This window comes from Saccostrea cucullata, unplaced genomic scaffold (genome assembly GCF_032062105.1).
Source record: "Saccostrea cucullata isolate Sc308-1 unplaced genomic scaffold, CSIRO_AGI_Scuc_v1 ctg5039, whole genome shotgun sequence".
NCBI classification, from domain to species: domain Eukaryota; kingdom Metazoa; phylum Mollusca; class Bivalvia; order Ostreida; family Ostreidae; genus Saccostrea; species Saccostrea cuccullata.
In genome coordinates, this window is record NW_026941588.1 from 120,752 (window position 1) to 135,612 (window position 14,861).

At 33.8% G+C, this 14,861-nt stretch overlaps 1 protein-coding gene across 2 annotated transcripts in view; it reads left to right on the forward strand.

Moving 5' to 3' along the window:
• LOC134258116 (tumor susceptibility gene 101 protein-like) overlaps positions 1–13,004 on the forward strand; it is a 29,607-nt gene extending 16,603 nt beyond the window's left edge. The window contains exons 2-6 of one of the 2 annotated variants that reach the window (XM_062740668.1): positions 9,808–9,892; positions 10,086–10,151; positions 10,263–10,426; positions 11,346–11,505; positions 12,046–13,004. In XM_062740668.1, coding sequence (XP_062596652.1) covers positions 9,808–9,892; positions 10,086–10,151; positions 10,263–10,426; positions 11,346–11,505; positions 12,046–12,272 — 702 coding nt within the window. In that variant the 3' untranslated portion in view covers positions 12,273–13,004. The remainder of the gene's footprint in view (positions 1–9,807; positions 9,893–10,085; positions 10,152–10,262; positions 10,427–11,345; positions 11,506–12,045) is intronic. The other variant, XM_062740670.1, reaches the window with a different exon arrangement.
• Positions 13,005–14,861: the final 1,857 nt, after the last annotated feature.

Genomic DNA, 14,861 nt, shown 5'->3' on the forward strand with positions numbered 1-14,861 from the left:
ATCTTCTCCAGGCTTGAAAGGACAATCGGAAAACCAAACTAAGAATTTAAAACTTTCTCTGAATCTGAAAAATATCGGTATTTAAAACTGAGGATTACTTGTTTTATGGGTATGTAAAGGCCACAACCAAATATTCCACTTGCTTTTACAATATGACGTCATATTAAGCTATGTGACGTGAACTGATGAGTTGAAGATTTCTTAAAATCTATATATAAAGATTGATATTAAATAGTAGAAATGAATTGAAACATGCAAAAGCTAAGCATAGACAAAATCTTTTAGTTTCTGGTTAGTATAAATAGCTATGTATTTTTCACGGGGGTTAAATAGCAAACTCATGACGTCATAACTGTTGATCAGTAATAGCAGTATGAAAGTGAAACGAAATGGGAATTTATGTAAATAAAAACATAAAGTCGGAGTTTAAAAGAATTTAGCTCAAATATTATGTTTGATTCATGCGGAAATAAAGCAAATGAATAAGGTATGCTGATATATTTCTAAAATTACTTCGCATAATGAAAGCAGACAGTGTTGTTACTTTCCGATCAGCCTTTTCTCTGTCGTTCAAAACAAAAAAGATGCAAAAGTTCAACACTTTGACGCATACTTTGATATATAATTATTGTATTAATCAAATGTCTTTATTCTATAGTTTTTGAAAAGTGCTGCTAGAATCGTATGGATAACGGGAATTGGTGAAATTCTTTTCAGTCATATGTACAAAATGTAAAAATTTTGGTAAGGTTTCATCCCAAAGTATTGAATAATTATTTCTTTGATAGGGGAGTAGGATAGTAGGATTTTAGCAGCCTTTTGGTAAACAGATTTTCTTACATGTCAAAACTATTATTACAAAACTATTATTACAAGTAGAAATTAATTATCAGCGGCACAGTGTTGAATTTTTCACTTTTTCCAATCGGAACATCTCTCGGCCTTTTCCGTCAAGTCGACTTGACGGAAAAGGCCGAGTGATGTTCCGATTGCACTTTTTCATTACAGAAATTATTTTTATATTTATAGACGTCACATGAGGACGTCATGGCGGGGTACCTACTGTAGTTTATCTCCGATTGAAGTCTGTAATAATAGGAAAAATTTTATCCATTGCCTTTTCCGATGTATCAGTGTTACATATTTCAAAAAAAAGTGTAAATTCGCGGAATTCTGATTTGTATGCTGCCTTAACATACTAATACCTGCTTGGTAAAAAAGAAATCGAACGTCGTGATTTGCAGACCTGTTTTTGTATTGATATGAAGCAGAATTTGTCAAAATCTTATACGAGTACATGAAAAGGAGAAAGTACTTGCTGTGGCCTTTAACTTGACATTTAGATATATCAACGACGTATTGTTAATTTACAATGGTTATTTCAATTCTTATGTCGATACAATATATCCCAGTGAGCTTGAAATAAAATATACCACAGAGTCTGGCACATCTGCTTCATATTTAGATGTTTTACTTGTTAATGTTAACCTAATAATCAAACATTGTGATAACCGTGGCTCATTTGACTTTTATTTTTCAATCGTTTAACTATCCTTACTTATACAAAAATATACCTTCAATACCTGCATATACAGTTTATATCTCTTAGTTGATTCAATACGCAGGAGCACGCTCTATGTATGAACAGTCTCTCAACGAGGTAAATTATTGCCAAACAAGTTGCTGATTCAAGAATATCAGCAGTCTCGTTTAGAAGCCATCATGTCGCAAGTTCTATATCTCCATATAACTCATGTTACCATAATAACACCACTATTAAGTTATGTCAAATTTAGATATACAAAATAAGAGGATATGTATATTAAGTATAATTTCGTGTCTTGATAGAAATGATGTTAGATTTTTTATAGCTAGTGTTGAGAGACCTATGCTTAAAGCCGCTTAATCCAAAAGAGGCACATATTATCGTATACAAGAAAAGTACGTCACTACATAGAAAATATATGAAAATAAATTATAAAATTGATTTTATTACAACAATCCTTACAAGGAAAACATAAATCAGAAACCTTATTGAAAAACAGAAGTTCCTGACGGGAAGTTGAGATCTCGCTATTCACGATGTCGTGGAGTCAACTTTGAAAAAAAAATTATCTGTAATATCTAATTATGAAGAACAAATCGAAGGTTTTTACAGCGATTGGATAAATATAGCTCTCTGCTTTATCTGCTCGAATTTTCTCAAGCAGAGAGCTACAGTTCTGCAGCTAAAGTAAAACCTAAATCATAATATTTCTTTTAAAAATTAAGAAATAATTGAATGAAAGATGTGGAGATAACGAACAGTATTCAATCTCAAAGTCCATTAAACAATATACAAAATAGGAGCAGAGCAAACACGGACCTCCGAAACATCAGAGGTGGAATTAGGTGCCATGGAGGAGTGAGCATCCCCTGCCTACCGGTCACACCCGACGTGTGCTCGTGATCAGGAAATAAGGGGAAAAAATCCGTCGTTTATTCAGTATATAAATAATGGACTAACAGTTGGTATGAAAAACGTCAGTCAGCATTTGACTCAATGATAAATTGTATTTGCTGACAAGGTCATTGTATCGTCCATAGAACTTACGAAATGATGACTTTAAACGAGACTGCCGATACTCTTGTTTCATCAACTTGCTTGTCAATACTTTACCTCGTTTAAGAAATTGTTGATACATAGAGCATGCTCTTGCGTATCGAATCAACTGAGATATATATACTCCGTATGCAGGTGATGAAGGTATATTGCTGCATAAGTAAGGGAAGTTGACGATAGAAAAGTTAAAGTCATCACGTTTATCATATAGCTTGGTTGTTAGATTACCATTAGTGTCTTTTTCAAGTAAGATATCCAAATATGAAGAAGAAGTATCGGACCCTGTGGAATCTTTTATCTCAAGCTCACCAGGATATATTGTATCGACGTAGGAATGGAAATTATCATTATTAATTGGCAATACGTCGTCCATATATCTAAATGTCGAGTTGAAGGCCACAACAAGTGTTTTCATCTATTCATGCATAATATTTTGCATAAACTCTGCTTCATATGAATATAAAAATAAGCGGATTTGTACCCATGGGAATTTTAGTAGATTGTTGGAATACCTGGCCTCCAAAAACCACATAGATATTGTCAGAAACTCAAGCATCTTCTTGATATCAACTTCAGAATACTTATGTGTGCAATCAGAATCTGTTTAAACAAAATAATTTTGAGAAGAAAAGAACGAATATATATTAGTGGCTTTAAAGCAGCTGGGTTGTCGTGGCTATTTTAAGACTATTTCGTTTTCCTTTAGCAGAAGAGCTCAACATAAAGATATACAGAAATGATCAAATTTTAAAACTAAAATGTATGAAATTTTTCTTTGCCAAATGATAGTTGACAGCTTACAATACCATATCTAAAAAAAAGTTATATCTTCTGGTTTATTTGTTGAACCCGAGCCTCTTTAACCTTGTTTGTTTGGCTTGGTAAGGATGTGATGTCTGTTAGAGCTTACTATGGATAACCATAAATCAAAAATGATTAATTTGCTTTTCCAGCCTCAGTCGGACCTGCTAGGACTGATCCAGATTCTGGTTATTGTGTTTGGAGAAGAACCCCCAGTGTTCTACCGAGCAGCTCCTGCAGCCCAGTCTCGACCCCCCTACCCCGTGGCTGGTACATCTCCTTATCAATTTCTGACGCCCCACCCAATGCAAGGTCTGTGAAATTGACAAGTGTTATACATGTAAGAATGAAGCAAATAAATACGACACTATAAAATAATAAGTTCTAAGAATATCTTGATGGCTTTTAGCAACTGAATGATTAATATGGATTAATCTTTGCTCATATTATTAATTTTATTTTCTAAGTTGTTTGTGTGTTGTTCAATCATTATTTTATACAGTTCATAAACCGAAAATTTGTAAATAATTTTATTTTCCAGTTTCATTTTCTGCAAAACTGTAACATTATGGTGTAGGGAATAACTATCTTCTAATTTGGCATTTTCGACCGTTAAAGCTGAACACTTCTCATAAATAGGCACTGTCAGACGGGTATATAAACCGTTCAATTTCGTTACACCCGATAAGCGTAAGAGAAACCGGTAAAACGCATGTTTGCGACCGTTAAATCAGCATTAACGGTCGCAAATGCCGAATTAGAACATCAGTTATTCCTATTCTATAGCAATCCATGCATTTTGTTTGTTATTTGCGTCTTATTTTGTACCCCGTGGGGATCCGGGTTAGAATAGATCCTCAGTACCCCCTTCCTTTTCGTAAAAGGCGACTAAATGGGGCGGTCCTTCGGATGAGACCGTATAAACCGAGGCCCCGTGTCACAGCAGGAGTGGCACGATAAAGATCCCTCCCTGCTCAAAGGCCGTAAGTGCCGAGCATAGGCCTAGATTTGCAAACCAAGTCTGGGAACTATCCACTTTGACACAGCAGTGACAAGAAGTGGAGATCTAGTTTATACTAATCGTTGTATACAAGTACTGTACACATGGTAAAGACTAAACAGATACAGGAAGTGATCAGACTACAGAGATTGAGATCTTACTATGTCTGTAGTACCTCCTCTTGTGACATTCTGGTTACCATGATCAGTGATTATTATGAAAAACTCTTACTCTGACTCTACAGAGAAACAAACCATTCAGTTTGATGGAGAAGGAAATTTCTGTTTGCATCTAATATCTACATTTAATACATCAGTGAAAATATTCTAATATTATTCATTCAAGTATTTGTTTTACATGTACGAATAAACTCTTTGCTCTTTTTGCAAAGAAGTCGCTTTTCCATTAGACAACAAATTGCCTTGGGTATTATGCTTTAAGAGAGTCCGTCTGTCAGTCAGTCATTCTTTTTTTTATAGCAAAACTCCTCATGAACATGTTGCACAGTATTTTGTCATACTTTTCGGATATTTATGCCAGCGTGTATAAATTCCGATTCCGTTTTTCTAGGAATTTCGGCAACTTAGATTTTTGGCCATGTATTGAATATAGAGATGAACATATTGTCAGCTGAACCTCGTCCTAGCTGCTGGGCAGAATTTCGTCAAACTTTGCAGATGTTTAGGACACAGTGTGTAGATGTGCATATTGCCAAGACATTTTGATCCCATTTTATTTGCTCTGACTGAGATTTGGATATTGAAGAAACTTTCCAGCTCAGTAATTAAGGAAATCCATTGGAATTCAGCTTTTGTAATGAAATTTTATGTGAAATACCAGGTATTTACGACATTGAATGACTCCTATTTATGTTGAGATCGACATATTATTCATTCAACATACACAACAAAAGTAAAAAATATATATATAATTTTCCTCCCCGAACCCACACCTCAAATTAGTGCTTTACCTTAAGGACAGATGATACAAACAAATTTTATCTTTGGAAGAGACTTAATGTCATGTCAAAAGTTTAGAAAAGTAGATAATTCTTAGACCTTTTTTCTTCTAAGAATTGGAAAATGAAATAGATTTGGAAAATATTAGTAATTTTTCAATAAAATTATAAAAATGAATAAAACACACTCAGTAAGGGTTTACAGATCAGAATAAATTTCAGAATATGTTAACTTGGTGCTAAAAGTGTAACATAAACTTTAGAAAAATATACCAAGCCAGGTGAATTTTATGAGGAAAAGCAAAATGGTAAAAATCAGCCCATATAATATAGGGTGATTTATACCATTTTGCTTTTCCTAATAAAATTAATCCGGCTCGGTATACATTTCTAAAGATTATATTACATTTTTAGCATCAAGCTAACATATTCTGAAATTTGTTTTCACCTGTAAACCTTAACTGAGTGTGATTTGTCAATATTTGTTTTTTTATTGAAATATTAGTAATATTTTACAAGTCTATTTCATTTTCCAGCTCTTAGGAGAAAACATTATAAGAATTATCCACTTTTCTAAACTTGTGACATGATATTAAATCTCCCCCAAAGATAAAATTTGTTTGCATCATCTGTCCTTAAATATGTAATTTCATAAATGCAGTCTATAAACAAATTTATATGACTACATCATAATTTTGCTTCCAACAATTACTAGTATTCAAATTTGTAGATTGTCACACGTTGGATATCGTTTTCTGTTGCTTATTCTCTAAGATACTTTGAACAGAAATAGTTTATGTTCGGATGAGTGAAACAAAGGAGGACATAAATTAATTTCTATTAGACACCAAGACTTCCCAGGATATCCCAGGAAAATCCCAACACTTAAAATGTCCTAGGAAATCAGGAATTCCTAGGATTTCCTAGGATATCCTAGCTTCCTAAGACATCTTTTTTTAAAAATCATACATCGCAACAAAGCGGATTATTTTAATACGCACAAGTACATTGAAGGGTTATTGTCTGGTCATAGTACAGTATATAAAGTGTTGGTCTGGCGTAAAGTCACCCCTACAAATGTGTTTGGAACCTTTTATTTTTCCGTGTTCTGTGTTCAGAGTAGCTCTGATAGTAGCTTTAGCGAGAGTTAGCTAGTCTTCAGCGTAAATTATTCAAGGAAATGTGGCCAGGAAGTGACTAGCACGTGGAGACTTGGTAAAAGAAAAGTTATATTGCGTTTAAGGATCCTCCACACCATGTGACCTGTGACGTATATAGAGAAAAAATACTTTTACTTCCGGTTTTATTGAGAAAATACATTAACGAATTGTCCTACCACCGTTTGTAAACAATGAACACATGGCATGATGATCACGGAGTGACCGATGAAAAAGATTGCTGTATTTCTTTTTAATAAAAGAACAACAGACGTCTTGGATTATGTTAATAAAGATAATAATTCCTAGACAACAGGTACCGGTGGGTATGACGAGAAACGTATAGGTTATTTACACTTTCAGGCTAATCAACCGAGTCTGATTTTGATAGTTGAACATGTTGAAATTTCGGCACACTAATTTGTACGTTTCAATAATACATTATCTCATTTTGTGTTTATAAATATTGATAAAATAGTGTACATTTCTATAGTTGTCCTCTTTTATTTTTGTCCAGTTCAGTGGCCAGTATATTACTAAATATAGTATGGTGACGTAAGCGGAGACTTGCCAAACTTTTTGAGTCCCGAGCAACAGGAAAGATAACTTTGATACCAGAAATTTTGAAAATGCTTTTTCTAGATCAGTGCATTTAATTTTAATTCAATTTTTTGATGTAATCTAATTCATTAATGTTTCTTCTCTATAAAAGGAGTCCCTGTTGATTTTTCTCGTGATGTATTTCAGAGAAAATGAGTTTTATGTACTTTTTATAAATAAAATAAATTTCTGTAAAAAATGTGTTGATTGATAAAATTAAGTTTTATGGTTATTCTGTGAGCTTAAAAATATACGAAAGGGTAAGACAAATTTTTTTGTGCTAGGTATGAAAACGCCTTGGAAAAAATTTCTTGAAACTTGTGAAATAATTATTTTAAAAATCAGTATAAATTTTAATCCCTGGACAGTTTTTAAAGGTTGATATGCTTGTTAAAAGTAATGCTCAATAATATGAGGACATAAGCTGTGGGTGTGTGGAGGACCCTTAAGTTTTCACCACCCTATAATGTCATTCTGTAGAAATGTACCTCAATCGATCTTTCTTGAATTCATTCAAGTTTTAATTATAAGTTTTCTCTATGCCGGATACAATTTTCTGCTGTCATGAATCAGAATTTCTTTTTGGACAAATGTTTTGCATGGAAACCGGGACTATATTTTTGGCGTCAGATGAGCAAATAAGGCACCAATGTGACTTTAACTGACAAATCAGATGAACAAGTATTGCATTATGGGATATCATACGAATACTACAGGAATTTTACGCTTGATAAATTCCTTTATTGTACTATTGGTGAATGCAATTGTCAGGTGGATTCCCCGGCCAACACACGTGATCATGAGTATAGTTATGTAAAAATGTTTTGTCCATTTCAATGAATATGAGAATCTGCTCGTTTTCCTTACCCTTGAAACATATATTTCTCTAGTTATCAACTAATTTAAAACGCCTGTAATATTTTTTTTATAGTTTCTAATGTTTGCATTTTGTTCATATGAACGTTTTTTTTTATTTTGCACTCCATTGACATGATCATAGATTGACCTGAACCACGTGTTCGAAGTAACATGTTAACATGAATTTGGCGTAAACATATTCAATCAACAATTGGTTAGTTGCTAGTGGTAAGATCCTCTGTGCGCATTAATAGCAATAGCCATATAACTGTATAAGGCAAACAAAGGTTTGTCAGTGTAGATGATATTACACATTTTTTTTACCAGCGTATGGATCGCCAGTGAGCTGTAATTTCTGCAGTAAACTATGCTATGATAAGTAGTATTAATTGTTATTTAACACCCATCCCTAGCCACCCATTTCTGTTGAAAACCATGAAAGTCTTTCAGAAAGGAATGGAAACATATTTTTACAAGACATGTTTTCCTAAGAAACAGACTATAGCAATTTCCTGTTTACTACCAATTTTATTTATAAAACCGTTTCTACCCTATAACCTTCGAATAGGTAAACCTAATCCACGTGTCTTGAATTTAAATCATAATATCATTAGTAGGGGTGAAAGTGGTCGACGAGCATTCATCAACTAGCTTCGAGCATACTTGTTTGAATTATTGATAATATGATATATAATTATGATATGTTACATTGTATTTTGTAGATTGTAATTGGATATATTTCTTGGGGTTTACATCCAATAAATCGCTAATTGAATTTGAGCATTATTTGTACATATATGACAAATAAACTTGTTGATATGCGCTCAACACATTCTATATTTGTTTTCTGTTGTTTATTCTCTAAGATACTTTGAACAGAAATATTTTATGTTTGGATGAGTGAAACGAAGGACATAAATCAATTTCCCAAACATAAGAATTAAAAATCATTACATCAAATTTACTTATTTACAGATATGGCAGGTGCTAATCAAGTTTTGAAGAATGCTCTGAGCAAGGTAGGTTTTGAAGGACGTAGATCTATCCGCCTTTTCCCCATTTACTGATAAAAACAATTGATATATCAGACGGGGCACAGTGACTCAGTATCTCCAACTAATTATGCTGATGCTAGATCAAACAACTGTATGACTGAGCAAACGGGATAGTACCCAACAGCTACCCTCTTTACACTCTTCCCCCATTTTCTTTGAGGTTTGTACACCGTATAAAATGCAAAGCCTCGCAGAGATTCCTGTAAACCACTTTGGGTTTTGATAGGGGCGTCAAATATAAAAGATGTAGGAAAGTGTCGACCAGATTTTGACCATAAGCTGGTACTTCTCACTAACCATGAAGATGCTTTACCTTTGAGTTAACTGGGCAGATGCTCTACACATTGGTGTGTCCAAGGCAGCAAATGTTCTGTGATGCTGTTGTATTATGGGAAAGGGTTATTAGTTATGCCAAACTCTAAACTTGAAGGTCCAGTGGATCACATTTTGTCTGGTCTGTAACCAATAATCTGCCTAGCAAGTGTGGACCTATCAGAAGAATATGTTTCTGCCAACTATGTCTGTGTTATAATTGAGGCACACAACTTGTCTTTTACCTCATCAAAGTAATGATCCCAGAAGATTGTTCTATACTGAGGTAGTAGACATAATGTTTCTACTACCGACAGATGTACCCAATCTTCATTATAATCAATACTTTCAAGCTTTTTTCTCAAACATATTCGTGTTCTTTGGACCAAGAAAAAATTATATTTTTAGATCTTAAGAAAGAAATTCTCTTGTAGGATATACTCTGATACATTGTTTTTCATCAGTATAGGTATGCGGACATAGCGAAGAGAGATGTAACCAATGCCATAAGTCAGTTTAAAGATCTCCGCCCATCACATGACTGTTTTAGTAAGGCATTTTTTTCTATTTGCCAAATGAATTAACAGAAACGTAAAGAAATGTAAAACATTTCTATTTTTGAACGGTTTGATACAGCATGTGCATAAAAATAATGGAGAAGTTTTCAATAAATAATTTGCTTTTATTTCTTTGTGTAATCATGTTGATTATAATTTTTGATGATTAATTGATTAATTTGCAGCTTTCAATGATCGCACAAATAAAAATCTGCTCAATTTGGATGGAACAATACCTGTCCAATACAAAGGTATATGTTAACTCATGCATGTTCAATATACTGTGTATGTGCATGTGTATATGCATTTTATATTAACAGTATGATTTGTGGTTTATAAAAGATGACATTGTTTTATTTAAGGTAGTGAATACAACATTCCGATTGGGATCTGGATTCTGGATACTCATCCATACAATCCACCCATGGTGTTTGTGAAGCCAACCAACACAATGCAGATAAAACCTGGGAGAAATGTCGACTCAAATGGAAAAGTGGATCTAACATATTTACGTGATTGGAGATATGTGAGTCAATGAGATTTACATATCCTAGGACAATAAAGGAAATAAAAAGTTTAACCTTTCTCTAATAAATATAATAGATAAATTGAACATTGCTAGTTCTTATAACAGAGAAAGTGGTAGACACCTGTTAATGCCTAGGTCACATTTCCCGGCCGATGGCCGTAGACCGATAGTTATCGCTGCATGGTTATCCGTGGTGTTAGCGATGCCCCAACATCGGTCCACATCGGTCTAGTATTCCTTAAAGTATCAGTCATATTATCAAGCGATGGGGTATACAATGGGCAACCAATGCGTTTTTGATAAAAAATAGGCCGATGTGGACCGATGTTGGGGTATCGCTCACACCACGGATTACCAACGATTACCACCGGTCTACGGCCATCGGCCGGGAAATTTGACTAATAATACCCCATTCATAGGACATGAATTGCATACCTCAGTATATTTTACACATAGATAACTTTACTCCTATAATTTTTAGGATTAAAAAATTTTGTCGTATGAACCGATTTACTCACATGCAAATTCTTCACAGTGGAGTAAATTTACACCTGGTCAGGACTAGGTGTATATTATCTCTTGCATACATGTTGTCGCAAATTATTAGTTCATGTGTGTAAATTTTGTCGTATGAACATGCAGAAAATTTACATATGTATGTATTTTGTTTTGTTCATTGCATAAATCTCCATTTTAAATGTTGTTTTCGGTTGTGTATGCATTAAGTGGCGCGTAAAATATCAGTTGTTAAACATGGTGGCTAGAAGGCAAAACTCTAAACAAGGAGCCATTATTTCCTCCGAGATAAATTTTCGACTTTGCCAAAACAAGGACACCTTGCACCCTTTCTTGCAAACCTATGCTATCGGTTGAGCTTACCAAAGTTCAAGAATGATTAATATTTGCTTTTTTTAAGCCTCAGTCGGACCTGCTAGGACTGATCCAGATTCTGGTTATTGTGTTTGGAGAAGAACCCCCAGTGTTCTACCGAGCGGCTCCTGCAGCACAGTCCCGACCCCCCTACCCCGTGGCTGGCACATCTCCTTATCAATTTCTGACGCCCCACCCAATGCAAGGTCTGTAAAAATAGACAAGAATTATAAGAATAAAGCAAATGAATACAAACTATACTAAAATAAGTTCTCAAGAATATCTTGATGGCTATTATTTTCTGAAATATTTAATATTGATTAATCTTTGCTTGTATGATTATTATTTTTCTAAGTTTTGAAGTAGTTGTATTTATGTTTTATCTATTATTATTTGATGCATTTTTATACACCAAACCTCTGTAAATGAATTTATTTTCCAATTTCATATTACCTATAGAATTGTTGTATTATGGTTTTATAATTTAGTCTTTGATATCAACCTTACAGATCCCGTAAAAAAGACTCACTAGCTTACAGAACATTCAAAAACAAATATAATTGTCATACTGAATTCTATTATTATACTATTTACCAGTCATTCGGTCGGAAAGTATTGTGGTTAACTAATTGGCGATTATGTGATTGATAGCCATCCCTATTAAAAGAATTATCTAGCCTTTGTATAATTTTTAAGTTAATTCCTATAATTATACAATCTTAGTTTTCTTTTACTTGTAATTACAGAGTCAACTGATCAGTTGACCAAAACCACAGAAATGGACCCGCGTTACAGTGCCCAAGACGTTCTTCTATGTGACCTGTGTCAAACAGATTCATTACAGAGTTATTGTGAACTTTGTCATCTGAATCTCTGTATAGTCTGTGTTGGAAAACATCTCTCTGATTCATCTAAAAGACACAACGTTGTAAACATTGTACCATACAGATACAAAACATCTACACCTAACTAACCAAAATGTCCAAATCACAAGCAGAAAAATTGTAAACTTTACTGTGAAAAATGTAACATTCCCGCCTGTTCTTCCTGTCTCTCCTCTCAAAAACACAAAAAAACATGACCTATCTGATGCTTTGCAGAAACTCCGTTCATAAACAAAATATAAAAAAAAGACTTTAAAAGACTAAAAGAAAAACTCTATCCTTCCTATACATACGGAAAAATACATTAGATTTTAACACCTAAAAAGTAAACTTGGAAAAACACTCATCTGTCACCAAACAAGGAGAGGTCTGACATAGAGAAATTGACATCATTGGCAACAAACAGAAAACTGATCGAAAATTCTAGACATAAGTGAAATCTCAAAACAGCTCTATAAAGTGATCAGACCCGAAGGATTAATACCTTACCATGTCTGTAGTACCTCCTCTGGTGACCACCTGGTTACCATAAAACAGTTATAAAAACACTCAAAAGTTGTTTGTTACTTTGGGTTTAGTCTGGGGTTACAGAGAAGCCATCCACTCAGTTTGTAGATAAAGGTAAAACTCTGTATTCACGTACTGATTACATTTCATCTAATAGCTACAATAAACACATCAGTGAGAAAAGGAACCTAGATATCTGTGTGGCGCATGCATGGTTAAGAAAACACCGATTTCGATACACTGGTCATCTCTTAACTACCAATATGACATGACCGAGGTTTCATTTGTCACTTGTCACAAACAGACCGACAGATTCAGATCCTAACTTCGGACTATAACATTATATTTCCATTTCTAATTTTTTTCTCTGTGATAACTTCTTTGAAAGTTTTCGGAGTTTATTTCTTGATAATTCTGCCGGAATGTAAATTAGGCAGGTCGATAGGTCAGGAGTTAAGGAGGCCTAATAAGCATGCAAATCTCGTGCGCATCTGTCTCTGTGTCTGACGCTAAGGAGGCCAAATATGCATATAAATCTCGTGCGGCTGCCTATGTGTTTGACGTCAGTGGGCGAGGACTAGTGAAATTGGCATGGAAGTCCTCGTGTGATTTAAGTCTATGTCTACATTTTTAAAGTCTAAATCTACAATTTTATTTCACAATGAAATGGAAATATAAGGAATCACTGTCTAGTTTTGAGAGTATGCCAGGGACATCAACAATAGTGGGAAACATGGGATAATTTTAGCATAACGGGCGAATTATGCAAATTATCCCATGTTTCCCACTATTGTTGATGCCCTGGCATACTCTCAAAACTAGACAGTGCTTCCTTAAATAACATGTAAAGTCCCATGGGGTTTATTGTTGGAAACCCGAGACAACCTCTTAAATATAGAAGATCTAGAGTGTATGGGACAGACAGTGGGAAAGTGAAAAAAAATAAATCAAATCAAATACATGTTAATAATTGTAAACATAAATTGTTTGTAACTAAGATTATCTCTTTGTGGCTAAGTGAAGTAGAATTGTACATGTTGTAAAGATATTCAACTATACTTGTAAATGCACTGATGTATGAAAAATGTTTTCATTCTTGTTAAACCGGAGCTAAAACTTAAATTCATGTATGTTGAAATCATATGTTAACAAGAATCAAAACTGCAGTCTTTCATGGTTATTTCTTTTTTAAATCATATTCTGTGGTAATAGTTAAATGAATTATTAGAGAGTGTCATGGTTGATGATGAATGGTTTTCTGTTGTATTTTACTATTCCAATTTTAACACACAACACTGTGTTGTACCATTCTTTTATGTCTATAGTTATTTACATGTTCCAATTTCTATTTGTTTTCTTTGTGATAACTCTTAGAAAGGTAGTTGGGTAGATTTCTTTATCAATCTACCAGAATGTAAATCTTGTTGCCAAGTGAAGGGTCGGGAGCAAAAGGAGGCCTAATACGCATGTAAATCCCGGGCGTCTGTCTTTGTGTCTGACGCTACGGAGAGGCCTATAAATATGCATATGAATCTCGTTTGATATATGTCAATGGGCGGAGAATATTGAGATTGACATGGGAGGCCTCAAGTAATTTGAATATATTCATCTACGTCTTTATAATGTAAATCTACAATTTTGTTTCACAAAGAAATCATTATAGAAATATAACTGACTAGTTAGTAATGTATGCCAGGGACATCAATGATAATTCGAAATGTGGGGTAATTTACACATAAAGGACCTCGACACTGATTCCTTAAATAACATACGTAGTACATTGTACTGCACTATTCTATAATGTCGTGCTCTATTTTGCATATATGTATTCAAATATCTTTTTGTACATGTATTAATAAAATCTATGCTGTTTTTTCTTTACAATAAAGTTATGCATATATTATACATTTTTTTTTGGTTGTTGTTGTTGTTTTTTTTAAATTGCAAGTTTTTGTACAAACCTGTTCCTTATAATTTAGCTCTATTCAATAATATTTTTATGACTTTCTATTGTCTCACAAAATTGAATAAAGCTGATATAAATATAAATGCTTGTTTATTGTTTCAAATATATTTATATCTTGTTTGAGGGGAATTTATTGTACAAATTTATCAGTGTCACATTGCTGCGTCTAAAAAGCCCAAAGCTGATAAGACTGGCGATTGATCCT